Raw genomic sequence first — 23,774 nt, 5'->3', positions numbered from 1 at the left:
CCCCGTACGTGTTCTCGCTCCGCAGGACTCATCCGATGCGAATTTAATCGAATAGGGGCAGCATCGCCCGTCTCAATGTGATGGTAAAGCAAGGAAGTGCGGCCCAAATCCAAATCATCGGAGCTGAACACATCGGAATATATCAACAACAATTTACGCAGCGCACCACGTTGCTCCATGGACAGGGAAGAATTTTCGTCACATAATTGAGCAACCCAACGATCATCCGAACTCCTTGGCTCGGAAACCCCAGCAACAACTCCCCGGCTATGTGGACAATCATGGGTCGCAAACGCCGTAGTGGCATGTGCCACAACCGTACCGGCCGGGACACGGACGTTTTCTCCCCCCGCATTAAGCACCTGTAAAAACGGTAATTGATCCGGCCGGACGATGGTCTGTGCCCCCACTAACGCCAACCCGGTTGTTATCGTGGCGGACGGTGACAACAAGACCCCTACTGCTCCTAGCCGATCAGGCAGGGGCTTCCGATACCGCAAGGGTATAAGCATCTGTGTACCAGGTGGGATGTCCACAGATGCGACGGACAGCGCCTGCACTTGTACGGCCGAAGCAGGTCGCCCCCAGGGCGACGGCAGAAACGAGATTTGACGGCCCCCCGGCAGTTCAATACAATTCTCATTGATTTTGATCAAAATGGGCATCTTAGCCAAAAAATCGGTGCCTAACAAGCAAGGAACCGCCAAAGATCTCGATATCAACACAACACCCGAGGCCGACACATCCCCAATAGATATCTTAGCCTCCACCTGACCCACGATGCCCATGCTACCCCCGTTCGCAGCGACGCACGACCCATAAACCGGACGCACAGCCCCCGACGGAATGCCCAACAGATGGAAAATGACATCCGATATAATAGTCGCAGACGCCCCCGAGTCGACCAAAATGCGCACGTCCACACCTTGTATGGACCCCGGTACAGTGGACGAACCCGTAGCGGCCGCGACAACTCTCCGTGCCAATTTGCGCCACTGCGTAACTGAATGACAAGGCCCCGTCGATGGCCTTTCTTTAACAACAACAATAGGATCGCGCAACACAGGTGGTGGGTGAGGTGGAAAGCCTTGCCGAGTGTCTGGTGCATGCCGACATGCCTGTTTCGGAGGATCTTTAGCCGACTTGACCGGTGCCGAGGCCTCCTGCTGCGGCGGAGCCGGGAAGCGGGCCCAGCAGTCTCTGGCGTAGTGGCCCCTACGCCCGCAGCGGAAACATTCGGCCTCGTTGCGCCGAAGCGCAGGCCTCGCCTCCTGACGGCCCCGTTCTGGTAGCACCGCGCGCGGTCTCGGCCCGCCGCGTCCCGTCCATGGAGCGGAGGCGGCCGTCAGTTGTTGAGGGCCCCGGTCATCCGGAACATAGACGGCCTGCGCAGGGTTCCACCCCAGCGCCTCCCCTTCTTTGACGGGCCCCCCCGTCCACGCCGTCACTTGTTTCCAGCGACGGAGGTTGAATTGCGCATCGAGACACTTAGCAGCCATCCGGGAAGTTAGCTTCTCATGCCCACACACAGGCATGGGGATCCCTAGATCCCGAGACAGCTCCAACATTTTCCCTAATATGAGAGGCTCAAGCAGGTCCTGTGGCGTCTCAGGATAAGCTGCCATGGCCAGCTCCAGCACCGCACCCCTGAACGCCACGGGCGACTCCTCTGGTGCTCGTTGTCGTTGAGCGAATCGCCGATGCGCATCATCTGGTGGCTCATAAGCATCGGCCATTTCTTGAAAAACACCACATAAAGTTGCCTTCTTATCGGTCGTTATGGAACGGAAGAATCGGACAGATTCGTCGTCCAGGAGAGTCGGTAACACCTCCAAAGCCTCCGCATCGGTCCATCTTGCTGTGCGTACCGCCGCCAAGAAGCGGCAGGCGAACGCGCTCCAGTCCCCACCGACGGAAAATTCTTTAACCGTTGTAAGGTGGCGACTCCGACTCCTCTTCCCGCCGTCTTCCAATGGTGGTGGTTGTGGTGGCAAATTCAAAATGGCGTCGGCCCGCGGCGTGGCCAAGATGGCGGTTTGGCGCCACGGAGCGCGCAAAATGGCGGCCTCTTGCCGCGTGGGCAATGGCGGCGGCAGGACAGGCAACGTGGCGGCCCGCGGAGCACCACTTGCATCATCCATCGTCCCTGGCGCGACGAGATGGCATAGATGCGCCAGGACGTCCTTAAGTGCCTCCAGTTGTACCGCCATCGCTTGCCATCGTTGATCCGCGTCTGATGATGTCGACGGACCCGCCACCGCGCCAACATCCTCCACTCCCGTTCCCGTGGTCGCCTCAGCCGGGCTCTCCTCCACCACCCCAACAGGATCCGTGGTTGGAGGGAGTTCGTCGTCGTCGGACGAAGAAGCCGATGCAGGCGCCGGATTAACTTTCTTCCTCACTTGTTTCGACATGCCGTTTCACTTCCGACACCAGTGTAATAAACGACTGGACCACGATGTCTGGCTCAGTGTCCTTTATTATTCGGTTCGTGCTGTACACCCACACGGCTGTCTTTACTCTGTAGCTTCTCCACGGTGCTGACTCCAATGTCGGCCCGATCCACAACAGCAGCTCCGCTGCTGTTTCTCTCACACAGCCCCCCTTGGCTGTACTCGCTGCTGCTCTTCTCCCTCCGCAGCTCTCACAGCTTCTTGCTCTCTCTCTCTCTCTCTGCAGCTCCTCCTGGCAGCCACACCGCTGCCTCTAACAAGCAGCCCTCTCTCTCTCTCTCTCTCCGCAGCTCCTCCTGGCAGCCACACCGCTGCCTCTAACACGCAGCCCTCCTGGCTGTCTCCTCCCCAGCTGCACACCACTCCGCAGCTTCCTCTTATCTTCGGGGTTGGCTCCCGATGGCCGTCGGCGCCCCCCCCTCTCCACACTTGCCCGCGTGGCCTCACTCTTTTCCGCTCACACCCCGACTGACTTCCCCTTCCGGTTTACCCGCTTAAAGCCCCGAACCTTCCCCCCACGTCACATGACTCCACCCCCCGTGACGTCACATCCGGAAGGTCGCTTACGCCCGCATTACATAAGGAACGAAACGGGTGGACTTCACAAATCTGGCTGTCGCCTGATGAAGCTAGTAGTAATTACTGGCGAAACGTCGTACTCGGATTGTAAATGTTGTGGCTTGGCTCTCTAACACACCAGTGTGCTGTTCTAGTGACGAATTGGCATGTTCTGTTCACGTGACAACTCTTACTAGTTGGTTGTCTGGTGGTGGCGGGTTTTAACGACACATTTATATATTGATGCAATCTAACCCAAAAAAACCTTATGGATGATATTGGTCGCGAAAGCCTACATGTTAAACTGTATGGAGTTTGCGTCTCTCCTCATGGTGGATTTTTTCTCTCCGGGTCCTCCGGTTTCTTCCTCCACAATTAGACATATTCATTTAGAGTATTTTGTTGCTGTAAATTTACAAACGATACGCTACTTCGATGAGCTATAATGTGGTCAGGTCGCTTCTAAAAAATGAAGCTAATAGCTCAGTGTGCTTTGACTGGTAAGATAATTTTCGTTTTATTGTATATACTTTATAAGCTATTGGTTTAACTTTCTTATACGTTGCACTCGTGTTTTTGCATTATTTATTGTTTGTAACTGTCTGACTCCGTGTCCCTCCTGGACATCTGTGAAACAGAGCTTCATAGCTCATTGGATTCCTCCTCCAGGCTAAATAAACATTCTGATTCTAGTAATTTAACTTGAAAAATGAGTCACAATGGCAAGACCTATCTCATGGCCACATTTGTATGTATATTGAATTTCTTTCGCATTGTACATAGCCAACGGTGCTAAATTGAAGGTGTGGGGGAAGGAGAAACTAAACACAACAATCAGTTCTAAAGAAATGAGTTTGTCAAGCTAGATTATGTAAATGTGCACAGCTCCAGTAGCTTCCAAATATCGGGAGGAAGAGCATTACAGATAACCGCAGAAGTGCATCTGAAAGAGTCACGCAATGTGGTGACCCATCTTTGTTAGATAGATCTTATTATTTACCAAAATGTTAGAATCGAGTTATACCTTAAAAATGCGCGAAAATACATTCCTGACGACTCCAAAAGTATAAGTAAACGACACAGACAATCACAACTGCAATCCCTTCTGTTGCTTTATTTGAAACGACACGACAGTGACTCCTCTACTTACGAACGAGTGAGGTTCCAGAGGTATGTTTGTAAGTTGATTTGTTTGTAAGTCCAACTTTACTCCTGTCGATTCCAAACATGGTATACGGCAAATAGACTAAACACGGGAATGGCTTTACAAGTTGTATCATCTGCTGTAGATGTAGATACCAATGGTTCTTCGTGTTCTGCAGATGTAGATGCCACCACCGCCATCTATAGAGTGGCAGTTGAACTTACGACTCTCGGTACGAACAGGCAACTGGACATACGGAGATGTTTTTTCATATCTATGAAAGTTTGTAAATCAAATGTTCCTAAGTAAAGGAGTTCCTGTATTGTTTGCAACAAAGGTGGCTTTGAGCCCTCAGTCACGGCAGTGGCATTATGAGCTCTGAGAGTTGTTGCAGGTCAGAAGCAGAACGGTCTTCACCATGATCTTCATTTCAGCAGAGGCTGCTGCGTCACCCAGAGTCTCTTGAACTCTGAAATGCAACGAGTAGTCCATCTGACCTATCAATACCCATTCGCGTATTGATCATTGATGTCTGTGAAACTGGATCTACACTCATGTGTCCAGTTGCGCAAAAAAACAAATCACTCTCATCAATCGCCTGCAGCTGCTTTGTCCACGTCTGGGCGAGGAATTGTGTGACAAGCACGTTGTGTCTAGGCATGGCTAAAGTGCGTCTGGCTACGCCCATTTACAACAGAGTCCCGCCCCCTTTTAGCTCCGCCCGTACACAGGTCAGGATTGTAACAGCCAATCATAGTGAGCAAAACGTGAAGCATGTGATGAAGCGTGGCTGCAAATTGCTTAGCAGATCGGCGCTTGTGGGTCAAGAGTACGTGTCTACATATTCTTTGGTTCTTTTGGTTAAGTCACGTAGATAGAAAAAATAATAATGAAAATAAAGTGAATACAAATATCACGACGTTTCGATCGCAACATAAGTGGTCGTCATCAGGAAAAGGGCTTAGTCTCTAAAGGCAAACTGTTTATGAAGGTTTGAAGATGGGCGTAGCCCAAGTATCAGCAGCAATAAGAGCATGGGCGGGGCAGCAATGACAATGCAGCAACAATCCAATGCAACAGCAATGCCAATGCAGTAAAGGGCCGCTATTAAATCACTGCACCCTGCTCCACACACCACACTGCTGTCGATGGAGGTTGATTGACAAGAAAACACAAGTCAAGTCAGATGTACGTAGTAGTACGCTTTTGTTTTAACACAACCATGTGTTTTACGATTGCCGGACTGGGTTACAGCCTTTTGACTGGTTTTGTCGGATCGGCCTGGAATCACCAGATAATGTTGGAAGAAGCTGGATTATCACGCATCAATATAAATCGATCTATTATTACTGGAGCTTACCTTTTCTCGGTGTCCTCCATCAGGGCCTGTGCAGCAAGAGGATCTTCAGCCTTGAGCGCCTGGTATTCGGCGAAGCTACCGATTAACCCCATGAATTCCGGCAGCTTGACGAGTGCAATTAACCTGACGCTCTCCAGCCTGCGGATGATTTAGAGAAACCAGCAATGCCGACATAACTCTCCTTAAAGACACTTTGACTCGCCTGTCAGCGCCTGCAGAACTGGCTTTGTATTGCATTACAAAAACCTAAATTGTAAAGTTAACTAATGAAACGTACGTTATAAACATGAAGCTTGCGTCATCTAACACAACTTGCATGCTGCTTTGCTAAGCTTTAATCGAATAACAAAACTCAAACACCACATTTGTTTGTTTGGGTAAGACCACGTGGTAGTTGTACATGCCAGACGTAGAGCAGACATTCATGGAATTCATAAAATGTGTTTTAGTTAGATTGCGTAAATATCAATGAATTGTTAACCCACGTGCACAAAACGTGCCGATTAGAGACTAGTTCAGCACTAACCGGTTGTTTGTTAGAGATGAAACCCACTACAATACTTACAATGAGTTTGACGGTTTGTTGGCGATTACAACCACCAGCTTCATTGGACCATTTGCCAGAATTGTGATCAAGTCTTCCTTTTCTGGTATATTGCTTTTAATGTCATGTGGTGAAAATTCGCTCAGTGGCAATGCAGGTGTAACATGCTGCCCTTACGGTGTGGACCGGATGTCACTAGAAGGAATGTCAGGAAGTGGCTCTGTAATAGCCACTTCTGTGGGCTATTCTCTAACACAGGTGTTTTGCACTGCTCTGTAATAATTAAAAAAAATATATATAAACAGTACGACTCCATTATCTCCGCTAATGAAGGGTAGGACAGCCACGGATAATTCAAAATCGCGGATAATCCAAAATATCAATTTTCTATACAAAAAATGCTAAGACATTTTTGTTTTTTAATGAACTAAATGAACTAAAATAAATATTTAGAATGAATACTAACGATCAATGCCCGTGCTCAGTGTTAACACTTTCCTACTCCCGAGCAGCAGAAGACTCGGCTTACTAAGTTGACAGCAGAGCCACGCCTATTAATATCAAACTCAGCCCACTGTTGTAAAGATATGGAACTACTGTATCGTAGAGCTGATCTCGTGGATTTCAGATTAACCAGAGCAACATATTTGTTAAATTTAAGCGCGTGAATTGTGATAAACATGTCCAAGAATAACGATGAATAACAATGTTTTAAAATTATTTGGGCTTAAGGGAAAATCTATTAATTATTAGTCAATCTCAGGTGCGTAGTTAATCTGCAAATCGAATAAACCGCACGTGGATAATCAAGAGTACTGTATTCATACTTTGCCACATGGCAAGACACTGATAATAATTAAATGCGGGATGAGAATGGGGGGGGGGGGGAACTAAGCATTAGGAGCCAAATAACGCTGTCTTGGACTTTTATGGTTAAGTTCAATTGGCCCCAGACTCAAAGACCCAGGCATCTTCTACAACGTTGCCTTTTTAATGTTGATAACCCCTCCTCCTACAGATTTGCGGTTTTGGTCATTAAAAACATTCAAACCTTTTCTTGTCCGCAAACGGAATGGCCTCATACATGGCAGTATAATCTTCACGCACGTGGTTCATCTTGTGACTCTCGTACGGGCGAAGGTCTTCGATTACCTAACAACAACAGCAATCCACAATAGACAATTACATTGAACTCGTTAGGCCCAGGGGGTTCTTCAACATATTTCGGCAATGGCCAATAAAAATTGCCGGGGATTTTTTCGGCATTTAAAATTGTCACGGCATTGACTTGCGACGCCAATCTTTCTTTCTGGATCTCACTCAATCTGGAGGAATGTGTTTTTTGAGTGCAAACATTGGAAAAACCATAAAGGCATACATCAGTTTCAAAGTTCTGTAAATCCATAAGAGGTTTTTGGGTTAGATAACGTACATTTTAAATGTGTCGTTAAAACCCGCCACCACCCGACACAGCCAACTAGTAAGGGTTGTCACGTAAACAGAACATGCCAATTTGTCACTAGTACAGCACACTGGTGTGTTGGAGAGCCAAGCCATAACATTTACAATCTGAGTATTTCTGGCTGTCACCTGATGAAGCTAGTTGTAATTACTGGTGAAACGTCGTACTCAGATTGTAAATGTTGTGGCTTAGCGCTCCAATCTGAAAGCCTCCTTCAACATAACAGCTTCCCTCACCACTGGTGTCCACCAGCGGGTCCTAGGGTTGCCACCATGCTAGGTACCAGCTTCCTTCAGGCCAATGTCCACGACCCCCCCCCCCCCCCTGGAGTGCAGGAAAAGTTTTCCTGGGAGGTAGAATTGGAAATATTTCTGCACTGGGGTTTCCACCATACCCTCCCAGAAAATCTGCACTATTCGTTTGGGCCTTCCACGTCTATCTTGTTAGTGCCCCCAAGCATCAGATCCAACTTAGCACCAGGTGGTGTCCAGTTGACAGCTCTGCTCCTCTCTTCACCCGAGTGTCCAAAACATACGGTCTTAGGTCCAATGATACAACTATAAAGTCAATCATTGACCTTCTGCCCAAGGTGCTCTTCTAACAATTACGCTTATGAGCATCCTTGTGTTCAAACACAGTGTTTGTTATTATTGACATTCCCTGACTAGCCAGAATTCCAATAACATCTCTCCATTCGGGTTCAGATCAGGGGGGCCCATTCTTCCAAATGATGCCTATCTAGGTATCTCCATCGTTTCCCACGTGAGCATTGAAGTTGAGCAGTAAGACTATGGAGTCGGTAGGCAGCACTCTGTGGAGTACTGCACCCACCGTCTTCAAAAAGGCCGAATTCTATGAACTGCTCTTTGGTGCATAAGTACAGACAACAGAGTTTTCCTTTCTGAGAACCGAAGTCGCATTGAGGTGACTGTCTTATCCACGGAGACAAACTCCAACTGAACAGCACCCAGACGGGGGATTGAGTATCCCCACACCCGCATGGGGCTCTCACCCAGAGTTACTTTGGAATAGGAGAGAGACCATCCCCGATCGAGAAGTTTGGTTCCAGTGCCAATATTGTGTGTGGAGATGAGACTGACTACGTCTAGTCGGTACCTTTTCACCTCCTCCACCAGCTCTGGCTCCTTTCCCCCAGTGATGCGACATTACATGTCCCAATAGCTAGTCTCCATCGCCAAGATTCAATCTGTCTGAGACCATTCCTCTCCCTGCCATACTAGCATTGCACCTGCCCTTCATCCTGCAGATGGTGGACCCACAGGACCGTGCCACGTAGCTGTGTCAGGTTGGGCCCGACCAGGTTACGTGGGTCACCCAGCCACCAAGCTTTTTACAGTTATTTGTCTGGAACCTCCCCCAGACCTTTTCGCCAAGGGAGATCCTACCAGGAGTACAAGACTCCAGGCGGAATAGCTCTGAGCGTCATTGAAACACACAAACGCCACCACCACGGTAAGGTTACAATCCTTCGGTGGTGTTTTCTCTAATTGATGAGAGTAAAACGTGCGATTGTGGCCATTGAATCGGTGCTGCCACCATTTTCGTCAGTCATGTAACATCACCACATTGCGTGAGACCAACTCATTAAGTTAACATTGTGGCCTTATTATAATAAGTATTGTTATGTCATGAGCCTCTCCCCAGTGTAACCAGGCCAGGGCTTGTCCATGTAAATGTTGCAAGGCACAAATCATTGATGGGTGATAATCACCACATTCAATTTAACACATAGTAGTAGTCTTTAGCGACCAATATTATCCATAAGGTTTTTTGGGTTCGATCATGTAAATATAACTGTGTCGTTAAACCTGCCACCACCATCCCGACACAGCCCATTTGTAAGATTTGTCACGTAAAACAAAATGTAGCAAATTAGTTACTAGTTCAGCACTAAACCAGTTGTGTGTTGGAGAGTAAAACCCCCAACAACAGTTCCGTTACTGTGACGTGTCGCCAGTAATTACAACCAGCTTTACCAAGCGACAACTCTGACATCAGACGGGATTAGATATTCGCATGAGAATAAAAGAACAGCAAATACATATTAAATGCTTACAAACACAACTGTCGGCAGTTGCAGAACATGCTTGTCAACAAGGACATTCAAGTGATTTTGAAAACGTTCATGTGTTGTGGAAAACTAATTATTACTGGCCAAGACTAATTATATTAGAGAATCTATTGACATTGAGAGAAATAAAAATAAGTAACCGTTCTTACAGCTAGTCTTAGTGCTGCTGGAAAAAATATTATTAATACACCTTCCATTTGTATGCCGTGTCAAGGCATCGTATGACTGATTAACTGTTATTAACCCACCTGTTCCATATACTGTCTTTGTGCGATGGTCAGCCAAAAGCAGCTGCTGCTGAAGATGAGCAGAGTAGGCATGATGATGGTTTATGCTCCTTGAGATCATCAAGGTGTTGTGGTTCATTTGTGGCGTACACTTTGTGTGTGTAATGAGCGTGAAAGGTTCAAGCAGATACAAAAATAAAGAAAGTCGAGCAAAAGGAAGCACAAAGCCCTGATATTGAAGTTGCATGTTATCACCTTCCACAGGATCTGTGTGAGTTTCTCCGAGAAAACTCCACACTCGATGTCAAATGGATACATGTAGGAGTAAATCACGAGGCAGCCACGTGGCTGCAGCACCCGCTGGACTTCGTGCATGAAGGCTGGCAGGTCGAACCAATGCGCTGACACGAAGGCGGTCAGCAGCGACACGGAGCCATCATCTACGGGAAGGGTCTCAGCTGGCCCCACCCTACGATGGGGGGTGGGGGGGGGACGAAAAAAACAACCGAATGTGCATCGTGGCTCGTTCATTGTTACACGAAGCATAACACCCTCCGGCCGCCTTTGTTTCCCCGGTGGCAATGATTACTACACACCGCACCAAGGAACTAATTTGAGGCCAAGTCGATCGAGGGGAGGCACAGGACCAGTCCGGATAATCGTCGCCCTTGTTGGTGGTCGTGAGTGGGAATCGAACTCGGACTTCAGAGCCAGAGACGGTGTGCCATGGTCTCCTGGCTCACATAGTAGTAGTAGTATGCCCATCAATGTTACAATCATACTGAAAAACTGCCATCTCCTAGGGTGTCCAAATCTGTTATAAATACATCCAAAGGAAAGTTACTCTACCTTGTTACTGATTCTCCCAGTGAGTTTAATTTCCCACGCACGTGACAAGCATGTTCTTTGGTGGTGTAAAATAGACCACAACATTGAAAACATTGCATTGTTCTAAAGTTAGAGGGTTGCAATATACGGATATAAAAAAAAGAAACATCAATGTTTCAGACAGATGTATTGTTGCTGATCCTTTACTTGGTGGCAGGGCAAGTGGATGCCACCACAATATTATGACCCCACGGTAGCTAGGACATGTTAGTTATCTCGCCTGGTATACAGGAGGACGTGGGTTCGCGATCCCGACCTGGACACCTGTATATTTTGAGTGTGCAAGTTCTCCCTGTGGTCGTGTGGATTTTTTTTACGGGTTCTCCAGTTTTTCCCTCCACATTTTATAACTGTGCCTTTAAAGAATTCGGCTGCTATAAATGTCCACGTAATAAGCCACTTCGCTGATCTATCATTTGGGCCTTACTCGGTAAAATAAAAAAAGTTTTTTTTTTATATGGAGTGATATAATACACAAACATCGTCCACCAAATCAGCCTCTAAACTCTCTTGACTCACTCAATCCTATAAAACACACTTAGTGTGGATGTTTGAATCCGTGCCCATGGAAGGCCGAAGGGTCCTTTATCTCGGAGCGCGTGGTTGTGAACCTACATGTAGGTGATGTTGTCGGGATGTTTGGCGAGCATCGCCTCTTCAATTTGCGATGGGCTCACATCGATCCCCAGCACTTTTGTGCTGATAGAAGCCAGAAGCTCCGTGGCCTGGCCGCTCCCACAGCCAACGTCCACAACGAGGGTGGGCTTTGTCCCCGTCTACACACACGCACACATGGGATTAGGCGGCTTAACAATATAGCCCGTTTGCAAACAAAGCCTTTCTACAATTATTTTCCGCTGAAAGTCCGAGCATGTAACGTGGCTATGGTTTCTAGAGTACGAGAGAGGGGGTAGGCAAACTGGGATGTGACAGAGATTTTAAGTTTTCGTGACTGCAGGGATCCATACTCTTTGGTTCTTTCGGTAAAGTCACGTAGGTATAAAATAAAATAGATGAAATCACAACGTTTCGGGCGCAACACAAGAGTCTGTCATCAGGTGGGACAACCACAGCAAGAAACAATTGCTAAAGTGGGCAAAAGGGCTGCTGTGACAAGAGGCTATATCGGTAAGTGAGGGGGGAGGAGCAAGGGGGGAGATCTAGAGAAGGGGTGTGGGTTAGGGGAAGTGGAGCGCTGCTCCACTGATGAGAGCCATCAGGTCAAGAGACCTGATGGCTCGTTGGGACACTGTCTACAGGAATGCCACCGACACAGATTCCTATCTGAAACCGGAATCCTACAACCATCCGGCACAGAAGAATGCCCTTATCAAAACACTACACCATAGGGCCCACTGCATTTCTGACCAACACCACCTAGCCAGTGAACTGGAACATGTACACCAGGCCCTCAAGATGAATGGGTACTCGGACCACATTATTCGCAAAGCTGTTTCTCCAACCATGGAGAAACAACCCCCTGAGATGCCGATCAAAACCATCATGTTACCAAACATAGCAGGTGTTACCAAAAGATTTCCAAAATCTTAAATAAATACAAGATCCAGGTCTGATTCAATAGAGTACACAAAATCCGTGATCTAATCCCATCTGTGAAGGATGTCATTCCTGATATGCAATATCCTGGAGTCTACAAACCAAGTTGCACCTGTGGTGGCTGTTACATTGGGGAAACGAAATGACATATCTCGGACTGTGTTCGCGAACACAAGGCAAATCTGAAACACGGCAATATCAAGTCCTCTGCCGTTGCTGACCATTGTTATAATGCTGTGTGCTCTCATGATATTGTTTTTTCCGAGACCAAGGTACTCTGCAATCCTTCGGGCAACTATCAAAGGTTTGTTCATGAAGCCATCCAGATATATAAACAGACATAACTTCAACCAAGAAGATGGATACAAATTGAGCATAATTGGAATGATGTTATAAATTGATTTGCATTTTAATGAGAGAAATAAGTATTTGACCCCCTCTCAATCTGAAAGATTTCTGGCTCCCAGGTGTCTTTTATACAGGTAACGAGCTGAGATTAGGAGCATACTCTTAAAGGGAGTGCTCCTAATCTCAGCTTGTTACCTGTATAAAAGACACCTGTTCACAGAAGCAATCAATCAATCAGACTCCAAACTCTCCACCATGTCCAAGACCAAAGAGCTCTCCAAGTATGTCAGGGACAAGATTGTAGATCTACACAAGGCTGGAATGGGCTACAAGACCATCGCCAAGCAGCTTGGTGAGAAGGTGACAACAGTTGGTGCGATTATTCGCAAATGGAAGAAACACAAAAGAACTGTCAATCTTCCTCGGCCTGGGGCTCACCTCGTGGAGTTGCAATGATCATGAGAACGGTGAGGAATCACCCCAGAACTACACGGGAGGATCTTGCCAATTATCTCAAGGCAGCTGGGACCATAGTTACCAAGAAAACAGTTGGTAACAAACTACGCCGTAAAGGACTGAAATCCTGCAGCGCCCGCAAGGTCCCCCTGCTCAAGAAAGCACATATACATGCCCGTCTGAAGTTTGCCAATGAACATCTGAATGATTCAGAGGACAACTGGGTGAAAGTGTTGTGGTCAGATGAGACCAAAATGGAGCTCTTTGGCATCAACTCAACTCGCCGTGTTTGGAGGAGGAATGCTGCCTATGACCCCAAGAACACCATCCCCACCGTCAAAATGGAGGTGGAAACATTATGCTTTGGGGGTGTTTTTCTGCTAAGGGGACAGGACAACTTCACCGCATCAAAGCGACGATGGACGGGGCCATGTACCGTCAAATCTTGGGTGAGAACCTCCTTCCCTCAGCCAGGGCATTGAAAATGGGTCGTGGATGTGTATTCCAGCATGACAATGACCCAAAACACACGGCCAAGGCAATAAAGGAGTGGCTCAAGAAGAAGCACATTAAGGTCCTGGAGTGGTCTAAATCCCATAGAAAATCTGTGGAGGGAGCTGAAGGTTCGAGTTGCCAAACGTCAGCCTCGAAACCTTAATGACTTGGAGAAGATCTGTAAAGAGGAATGGGACAAAATCCCTCCTGAGATGTGTGCAAACCTGGTGGCCAACTACAAGAAACGTCTGACCTCTGTGATTGCCAATAAAGGTTTTGCCACCAAGTACTAAGTCATGTTTTGCAGAGGGGTCAAATACTTATTTTCCTCATTAAAATGCAAATCAATTTATAACATTTGACATGCGTTTTTCTGGATTTTGTTGTTGTTATTCTGTCGCTCACGGTTCAAATAAACCTACCATTAAAATTATAGACTGATAATTTCTTTGTCAGTGGTCAAACGTACAAAATCAGCAGGGGATCAAATACTTTTTTCCCTCACTGTAGGTGCACTCCTCATATTTCCCAGATATCCCCGTCATGGCTCCCGACTGGCATACCTCATCAACATACCCACCAAACCCCCATTTGCGACACCATCCCCCACCCCATTAGCACTGATTTTTCCCTCAAATTAGGCCTCTGGAACTCTCATTCCGTGGGCAATACATCTGTTACCACCTTGGATGCTTTTCTCTCTTAAATTAACTGCCCTCACTGTCACAGAAAACTGGATCGCGTCCTCTAACACTGCCACCTCCGCTGCCCCCTGTCACCCTCAGCCTCTCATCAACTCCCTACTCCACCTGTCCTCACCGACTTACCCCCGTGACTCTGGAGGAGCTCTCCATTACCATCTCCAAAGCCCATATCCCTGCTTCCCATATTTCCTCCGTCCTTCCCTCTATCCTTCCCTACCTACTCTCCCTTTTCAAAATGTATCTATCCTCCAGTCCCTTTTCTGCTAATTTCGAGTTGGCCATCATCACCCCTCTCATTAAGAAACCCTCCCTCGATGCCCACTGCATCTCCAACTACCATCCCATTTCCCTGCTTCTCTTCCTCTCCAAAGTTATCGCGCTTCTTGTCCACTTCCGCCTCAATAACTTCATATGCGCACACTCCCTCTACCTTCTCCACCAGTCTGGTTTTCGTCTGCTCCACTCCACAGAAATCACCATCATTACCATCCAGAACCACTTCACCAAATCGGCTCACGCACATCTCTGCTCAGTGCTCATTCTCCTCGACCTCTCCTCGGCTTTTGACACTGGCCATCGTTTCTTTTCTCTACTTTCTCTAATCTGGACATTTCCGGCTCTGCTTTATCATGGCTCCACTTATATCTCTCTTCACACTCATCCTTGGTCTCCTGCAATCCCTCCTGCACCTCTCCTTCACCCAAGGCTCTCTCCTGGGCCCCCTTTCTCTTCTTCCTCTACATGTCTCCTCTCGAAATACGTATCTCCTCTGTTAACATCTCCCACAACTTCTTCACTAACGACATCCAAATATTCTTCTCTTTCTCTACTTTTACTCTGACCTCTCTTCTCGCATTTTCAGTCTGCCTAACCACCCTTCAGTCTTGGATGTCACTTTACTCCCTTGCCATCAACTCCTCTAAAACCCAGGTTCTCTTTTTACATGCTTTCTTTTAACTCACTGTCTTTTGTTGTTGTCGTTGTTGTATCCTCAAATCTTGTAACTCAATTTTAACCCACTTCTCAATGTGGTATCGATTGCAAACTTGGTATACTTATGTCACTGATGACAATACTATATTCTATCATAAAGAAATTAAACATTATTTTTTATATGTTATGTTTCGGCTTTGATCTAATTGTCCACGCTCAACTGACGTTGGCTGTAAATCACCACGGTCTCTTACGTTATGGCAAGCTTCGGGGCCACTTCCTGGAGTCGTGGAGTTCTGCCATTACTAGTACATTTCATAAAAGCGTTTTAAAAAAAAACTTCCAATCCATCCGCTTCTCTACCCAACTGGACTATTGCAACGCTCTAATGCTCGGTCTGCCGGTTTACTCTTTTGCCCCCCTTCAACTAATCCAAAACAAATCTGCGCAACTCATATTCAACCTTCCGTATAATTTCCATACGTTTATCCTCCTCGCGCAACTGTATTGGCTTGCTGTGTACTACTGTTGCCGGTTCAAATTCCCCACCCTGGTTTACAAATCCCACCATATCTTGCCACGCCTGTTTCTTTCTACGTGCCTTCTCGCCCTCGACGTTCACAATCTTTGCTGTCTCTCTCCGTTCCTCTTTCTCCTGGCCCTGAATCCATGTTTGGCTCTTTTTCTTTTATTGCTCCCCTCCACTGGAACAAACTTCCCCTCCATATTGAACATTCACCTTCACTCACTAGTTTCCTCTCACACTCAAAACTCACTCAATTTCCCTAACTCAGCGCATGACCCATTAATCTCCCCCTCATAACCACCACCATTACTTTTCTCTCTTCATATTCTCATGATATGGCTATCACTCATTCCCCATTAAATCCATTCATCATTTACTGTAACTGATTTCACGTATCACAGATTTGCCCAATACTTTCTCATCTAGGTAATTCACCTCATCTCACCATTGTATTCATTCGTACCACTGTTAACTGTGTAAAGTGCCTTTGATAAAAGAGCTATGCTAATTATTTTAAGATAATTATCGTATCTGCATAAAGTTGGTATTAAACCAAAAAGTAAAAAAAAACAATAACATTCTTGGGACCTCCTTTGTCAGTACGAAAATATGATAATAGGTTTTCTCCTTTTTTCTGGCAACAAAACAGGTGTTAAGATGTTAAAACACCAAACTGAAACCTTTTACAAGTAATAATGTCTACATTAACCGCAAAAAATAATAGATCATGACGTTTCGATCGTCACACAAGCAATCGTCTTCAGGTTATAGTGAGAGACAGGCTGCTGGGACAGTCACAGCCATCACTTGATACAGTAAATTTGGCTGTGACGGTCCCACTTGAAGACGGAGACTTGTGTTGCCTCCGAAACGTCGTGATTTAATTTAGTTACAGTATTTTCATTTATTATTATTTTTATTTTATTTTTATTATTATTATTTTTTTACCTACGTGACTTTACCGAAAAAACCTAAGAGTACAGAGTGTTGGTGTTGCAAGCGTTAGGCAGGCGAGGTGGTGGGTGGGTGCGTCACTGAATGGAGGCCGGAGGAGGCGGATTGTAATTGCAGAGATGGCCAAGTAAGATAGGGCAAGTGGCCTAGGGGAGGGTTTTGGATAAGTATTGGTTGTGGTACACTTTTTAAGATATGCAAATTGCTATGCTGCTGCTTTTTAGCAGTGGCACACAATTTAAATGATTAAACCATTTTAGTTCACCAGGTAAGGCCCCACTGAGCTGTGTAGTTTTTTTTTTATCAGAAGTGGGCTAATCATTATCGTCGTGCAGAAATTCATAGCAGCAAACAAATACCCTAAACGTGTGGTTATGTTTATTCTAAATATGGAAGGGAAAACCCGGAGGACTCAGAGGAAAAATCAATTCGACCGCGGAGAGAGGGAGATGCAAACTCAAAATGTACGGCAGGCATCAGGGTTGGGATTGAACCTACGAACTCCTGCATATCAGTCGAGGCAGATAACATTTTGAAGAAACAAAACCCATCACATTTGTCAAACATTTCTGTGACCTTTAAACGGCAGAAATAAATAAATTGAGTGATGTTTAGGGACATTTCCCCTTCTTCAGAGCATAGAGGCCAGACTATATCTGCTTGCCTATGCGTTGTGAAGATAAAAGGCCATTGCAGCCATCCACCTGATTTGTCGTTCCTAAGCAATTGTGAGATGCAATTTGCATCTCACAAGACTGTTGGGGCAGGTGCTGTTAGCGAGTAGCACCTGTGAAGGCCGGCATGGCACAAGAGGGGGTCGGTGACTGACACCAACGCCTGGCTGCCTTTTGTCTCTCAAGTGGCGATGTCGACTACAAACAGCACCGAGGTACAACTCATTTGAGGCGGAGTCGACCTATGGGCAGGCCCAGGACCGGTTCAGATAATTGCCACTTGTTAGCTATGAGCGGGAATGGAACCCAGGCCTACCGAGGTTGGTAGGGCAGCGTGCTAGCCGCTACACCACCGCTCAACATGCTATATATATGCACACACACAATTAAATCTCACCTTGGATGTTTTGTTTTCAAGAAATCTGGCTAGTTTTGTCAGTTACTCCCGAAATGTACAGTTTTTAAAATAATTTTAATTGCTTGATCAGTTTCAACGCTTGTGCTATTTGATTTGGGTTGGGCATTCAATTGCAGCACTTCCTTAACATGTTTAATCTCACTCCTTTACTTTAACCATCTGAAACCTTCTTAGCCCGATATTTGAGTGTCTTGATGAGAGAGGATTTCTGTGCGGGGTGATGGTGCGACTCTGCATTCAGACAGCGTTTACTGAAAAAAAAATGCACACCAACGCCTGTGTTAGCGTTTCTGCCACGCCTGGTCAGAATATATTTTAATTCCTGAAATCTAACACAAAAGCCTTTTATGGACACATTCGCGTGTTCAATTTTTATCCAACTTTGTTGTGCCTCCTGAAGAAGCCCTTTTGCCCGATACATCACCTATTACATAACTCCCTGTCCCGACCCGACGGGCTGCTCTCGGCGTGTCTCCGATTCTCCTCTCTGCCCTGAGGAATGCCTCGCTAAAGTGTTCATTTTGATCCTATGGAAATGAACATTGAAAAACATAAGCCACCGCTTTGGTGGAGAGTGAAAAAGAAATGCACGCTCATCAATGTCACGTATTGATGAAAACTAGGATCAGAATGGGTTTCATGGCTTCATTACCCTTTCTGGCAATTATAAAACAGTTGTGTTAAGAGGTTTCAAACACCAAAAGGATCATACCCAGTATTGCAAGGCATCAAGTTTGCATTCACCACACATTACTTGCGAAAAAACATGAAAACGCACCTCCGATTATTACGGTTTGCCATGTACGGTGCTAAAGAAGTTCAACATATATGCATGCTCTGATAACACTAACAAATTTGTAGTTCCTGGGTAGTAAGTGTTATTTCCTAATTGCTTATACTCTCAAATCCGGTGAACCTCACCTCTTCGAGAGAATGAGGTTTGAGCTTCACAGCCAGATGACAGAGTGCTGCGGTGGCTAGGAGATGTTAACTACCTCGTTTGGTATGTAGAAAGTTGGGGGTTCGATCCCGATCCTGATGCCTGCTGTATATTTTGAGATTGCATCTCTCTCTGTGGTTGCATGGATTTTTCTCGAGATCCTCCGGTGTTTTCCCTCCACATTTGGAATCAACATCAATCGTTTATAGCATTTGGCTACTGCTTATAAATGTCCACATGATGATGATAAGCCATTTCATTGAGCTGCTATCATTAGCCATAGCCAGGTTGCTTATCTGGTAAAATGTAGTTTATTTAATGGTGATAAGACATTTATAAAGCGGGTTGATGAGCAGAGTGTGAGTTTTGCCAGCGTTCGGCAGGCGAGGTGGTAGGTGGGTGCGTCACTGCATGGAGGCCGGAAGAGGCGGATTGTAATTGCAGAGATGGCCAAGTAAGATAGGGCAAGTGGCCTAGGGGAGGATTTTGGATAAGTATTGGTTGTGGTACACTTTTTAAGATATGCAAATTGCTGCCAGCTATGCTGCTGCTTTTTAGCAGTGGAACACAATTTAAATTATTAAACCATTTTAGTTCACCAGGTAAGGCCCCACTGAGCTGTGTAGTTTTTTCAGAAGTGGGCTAATCATTATCGTCGTGCAGAAATTCATAGCAGCAGACAAATACCCTAAACGTGTGGTTATGTTTATTCTAAATGTGGAAGGGAAAACCCGGAGGACTCAGAGGAAATATCAAGTCGACCGCGGAGAGAGGGAGATGCAAACTCAAAATGTACGGCAGGCATCAGGGTTGGGATTGAACCTACGAACTCCGGCATATCAGTCGAGGCAGATAACATTTTGAAGAAACAAAACCCATCACATTTGTCAAACATTTCTGTGACCTTAAAACGGCAGAAATAAGTAAATTGAGTGATGTTTAGGGACATTTCCCCTTCTTCAGAGCATAGAGGCCAGACTATCTCGGCTTGCCTATGCGCTGTGATGATAAAAGGCCATTGCAGCCATCCACCTCATTTGTCGTTCCTAAGCAATTGTGAGATGCAATTTGCATCTCACAAGACTCTTGGGGCAGGTGCTGTTAGCGAGTAGCACCTGTGAAGGCCGGCATGGCACAAGAGGTGACTGACACCAACGCCTGGCTGCCTTGTCTCTCAAGTGGCGATGTTCACTACACACAACACCTAGGTACAACTCATTTGAGGCAGAGTCGACCTATGGGCAGGCCCAGGACCGGTTCAGATAATTGCCACTTGTTAGCTATGAGCGGGAATGGAACCCAGGCCTACCGAGGTTGTCTTCTTAGGTTTTTTCGGTAAAGTCACGTAGAAAGTAACTTTACCGAAAAAACCTAAGAAGATGATTCCTTGCAGTCACGAAAGCTTCAAATCTAGAATCTACCGAGGTTGGTAGGGCAGCGTGCTAGCCGCTACACCACCGCTCAACATGCTATATATATACACACAAACAATTAAATCTCACCTTGGATGTTTTGTTTTCTAAAAATTTGGCTAGTTTTGTCAGTTACTCCCGAAATGTGCAGTTTTTTTAAAAATGGTTTTAATTGCTTGATCAGTTCCAACGTTGTTGCTATTTGATTTGGTTTGGGCATTCAGTGCCCTGTTTTATGCATCATTGAAACCGTAAATTGCAGCACTTCTTTAAACATGTTTAATCTCACTCCTCAGACTTTCACCATCTGAAACCTTCTGAGTATCTTGATGAGAGAGGATTTCTGTGCGGGATGATGGTGCGACTCTGCACTTTGATAGCGTTTACTGAAATAAAATGCACACTAACGCCTGTGTTATTTGAGCGTTTCTGCCCCGCCTGGGCAGAATACATTTAAATTCCTGAAATCTAACACAAAAGCCTTTTATGAACACATCCGCGTGTTCAATTTTTATCCAACTTTGTTGTGCCTCCTGAAGAAGGCCTTTTTCCCGATACGTCACCTATTACATAACTCCCTGTCCCGACCCTACGGGCTGCTCTCGACGTGTCTCCGACTCTCCTCTTTGCCCTGAGGAATGCCTCGCTAAAATGTTCATTCTGATCCTATGGAAATGAACATTGAAAAAGATAAGCCACCGTTTTGGTGGGGAGTGAAAAAGAAATGCACGCTCATCAATGTCACGTATTGATGAAAAATAGGATCAGAATGGGTTTCATGGTTTCATTACCCTTTCTGGCAATCATATAACAGTTGTGTTAAGATGTTCTAACACCAAATAGATCATACCCAGTATTGCAAGGCATCAAGTTTGCATTCACCACACATTACTTGCGGAAAAACATGAAAACAAACCTCCGATTTTTACGGTTTGCCATGTACGGTGCGAAAGAAGTTCAACATATATGCATGCTCTGATAACACTGTAACAATTTAAAAAAAAATGTTCCTGGGTAGTAATTGTTATTTCCTAATTGCTTATACTCTTAAATCCGGTGAACTTCACTCTTCGAGAGAATGAGGTTTGAGCTTCTAGATTTGAATGAGGTTTGAGCTTCACAGCCAGATGACAAACAGAGCGCTGCGGTGGCTAGGAGATGTTAACCACCTCGTTTGGTATGTAGAAAGTTGCGGGTTCGATCCCGATCCTGATGCCTGCTGTATATTTTGAGTTTGCATCTCTCTTTGTGGTTGCATGGATTTTTCTCGAGATCCTCCGGTGTTTTCTCTCCACATTTAGAATCAACATCAATCGTTTATAGCATTTGGCTACTGCTTATAAATGGCCACATGATGATGATAAGCCAATTCATTGAGCAGCTCTCATTAGGCATAGCCAGGTCGCTGGTAAAATAAAAACATATATATAGTTTAATAGTTTATTTTATGCTGATAAGACATTAATAAAGCGGGTTGATGAGCAGAGTGTGAGTGTTGCAAGCGTTAGGCAGGCGAGGTGGTGAATGGGTGCGTCACTGCATGGAGGCCGGAGGAGGCGGATTGTAATTGCAGAAATGGCCAAGTAAGATAGGGCAAGTGGCCTAGGGGAGGATTTTGGATAAGTATTGGTTGTGGTACACTTTTTAAGATATGCAAATTGCTGCCAGCTATGCTGCTGCTTTTTTAGCAGTGGTACACAATTTAAATGATTAAACTATTTTAATTCACCAGGTAAGGCCTCACTGAGCTGTGTAGTTATTTTGTCAGTAGGGATCCTGGCTATCAAAAATTATAGCTCAACGAAGTAGACGAATCACCATCCTGTGGAAATTCATTGCAGCAACCACATACTTTCTAAACGCGTGGTGATGTTTTTTTTTCTAAAATGTGGAAGGGAAATCCCAGAGGTAAAATCCTCCCCACTATGGGGAGAGAGACGCAAACTTTTGATACTTGGCAAAACAAGTCCCATAGATACCAATTGACATGTTACAAACGTGGTGTCTCACCAGGCCCGTGGTGTCCAGCTCTCGTTGGCTTCTCTATTTGCGGTGCTACGATTCAGCTTTGCATGGTCTTGCACCAATGCACTTTCGGGCCCCGACTGATCAGCCATACGACCGGGGTGTATACACTACTACCACGCTCTGCAGGAGCAGGACTAACTTATTAAGTCTCCTAGCCTCGGCTCTTGCGCTCGACGCTGGTGGAGGGGTCGGTCCTTCTCAAGCATTGCTCCAAGGGTCTGGAATGAATTTCCTGCGGTGAAAGGGCACGCTACGAGCCTCGGTGTTGTTTATGGAGGGAGTGCAAGACTCGTGGCTTTTACGTGAACATCATTGTTTTTATTGGTCAATGCATTTCATTTCAGTGTACAATGGTTTTGATACCTCTTGAGTGGAGGTGATATTACATTTGAAATAAAATACGGCATAAGCTACTGAACTAAAAACTAAACTATAGTACTTTTATTTGATCAGGTGTAAGACCCCACCGAGCTTTATAGCTCTTTAAAAAAAAATCGACCTGGCTATCACAAATGATAGTTCAACGAAGTGGCTATATTATCGTCACATGTACATTTGTAGCAGCAGAAAAAGACTCTAAAACGCATGTTTCTAAAATGTGGAGGGGAAAACCGGAGGGCTCGGAGAAACATCTATGCAACCACGGGGAGAGAGAGAGACGCGCAAAATCCAAATATGCAGCAGGCGTCAAGGGTCGGGATCGATCCTACGACCTCCTGCATACCAGCCAAGGGAGTTAACATCCCCTAGCCACTGTAGTCTGCACTCCTCTAACAAAGGAGGATTACAAGCACAGCTACTTCTTGACCAGCAGATCTCGACCGAGGCATCCAGCTCCTGCTGCTATACGCAGGAATATAATCGATGTGATGAATAGGAATAAAACCACGCCTATGCGATGGCAGTGCAAAAATGTTGTAATCTCCCCGTATAACCCGGTGGATCCACAAAGTCAAATTTGGCAAGAAAAACATCAAGCACGACTCCCATGGAACCGCTACAACCTCGTTGCTTTGCGGTGAATTTGTGGGTGGCGTTGTGTCGCATCCGAGAGTAAAGCCTCGCTCCACACATACACCCTCCGAGAGTAAAGCTCACGTACCTTTGCACACACGTAGTCGGTCAGGGTTGTCAAGACGTCTGCCGGCAGGGTGGGCCGGTAGCGCTTGTACAGGCGGGCCAGTTCAGTGCCCTCGAACACGCGCACGGACATTGCTGCTACTGCTGCGAGGAGATGGAGGAAGAGGTCTGCGCGGGACTTCTCTGGCTCAAGGTGTCGAGGAGGAGGTGGATGAGGTGGTGGAGCAGGAGGAGGATGTCCAGAGAAGTCCCGATGGCTCTCGACAAGAGAGCGAGACCCGTTTTATAGAGAAGCCAACGACACAACCCCACCCATGTGTGTGTCTGTGTGTTTCTTTCATTTGGCACAGTAGGGTGCACAGGTGGTGCATCAGCCAGTCATATCGGTAATCTCAGTCAGGCGACCCGTGGCATCTGCTGGGTCTGCCCCGGGACCTCCTGCCAGCGGGCGTTCGACACTTCACGTGGCCTCAAGGTGCACATGGCTTGGCACAAGCGTCGTGGTGACGTCACCGCCACTT

The 23,774-nt window shown here is 46.2% G+C and overlaps 1 protein-coding gene across 1 annotated transcript; it reads right to left on the bottom strand.

The window, feature by feature from the left end:
• Positions 1-4,409: 4,409 nt before the first annotated feature.
• On the bottom strand, positions 4,410-23,554 carry LOC144953078 (uncharacterized protein YafE-like). The gene is made up of 6 exons (XM_078883595.1): positions 23,276-23,554; positions 11,344-11,504; positions 10,096-10,309; positions 7,111-7,211; positions 5,516-5,653; positions 4,410-4,624 (listed from the first exon to the last, which is right to left on the bottom strand). Exons 1-6 carry the CDS (start codon positions 23,384-23,386, stop codon positions 4,525-4,527), a joined length of 825 nt encoding a protein of 274 aa, XP_078739721.1. The 5' UTR covers positions 23,387-23,554; the 3' UTR covers positions 4,410-4,524.
• Positions 23,555-23,774: the final 220 nt, after the last annotated feature.

The sequence above is a fragment of the Lampetra fluviatilis genome, chromosome 72 (assembly GCF_964198595.1).
Source record: "Lampetra fluviatilis chromosome 72, kcLamFluv1.1, whole genome shotgun sequence".
Classification (NCBI taxonomy): Eukaryota; Metazoa; Chordata; class Hyperoartia; order Petromyzontiformes; family Petromyzontidae; genus Lampetra; species Lampetra fluviatilis.
This window is presented reverse-complemented; position numbering and strand designations above follow the sequence as displayed.

Bases quoted from the DNA above. Each gene is read 5' to 3' on its own strand.
- LOC144953078 (XM_078883595.1), bottom strand. From the start codon at position 23,386: ATGTCCGTGCGCGTGTTCGAGGGCACTGAACTGGCCCGCCTGTACAAG. The intron at 7,212-10,095 runs GTGATAACATGC...TGTTGTTGTTAG, and splicing joins TCACACAGATCCTGTGGAAG to GTAATCGAAGACCTTCGCCC. The intron at 4,625-5,515 runs GTAAGCTCCAGT...GTTGCATTTCAG, and splicing joins ATGGAGGACACCGAGAAAAG to AGTTCAAGAGACTCTGGGTG.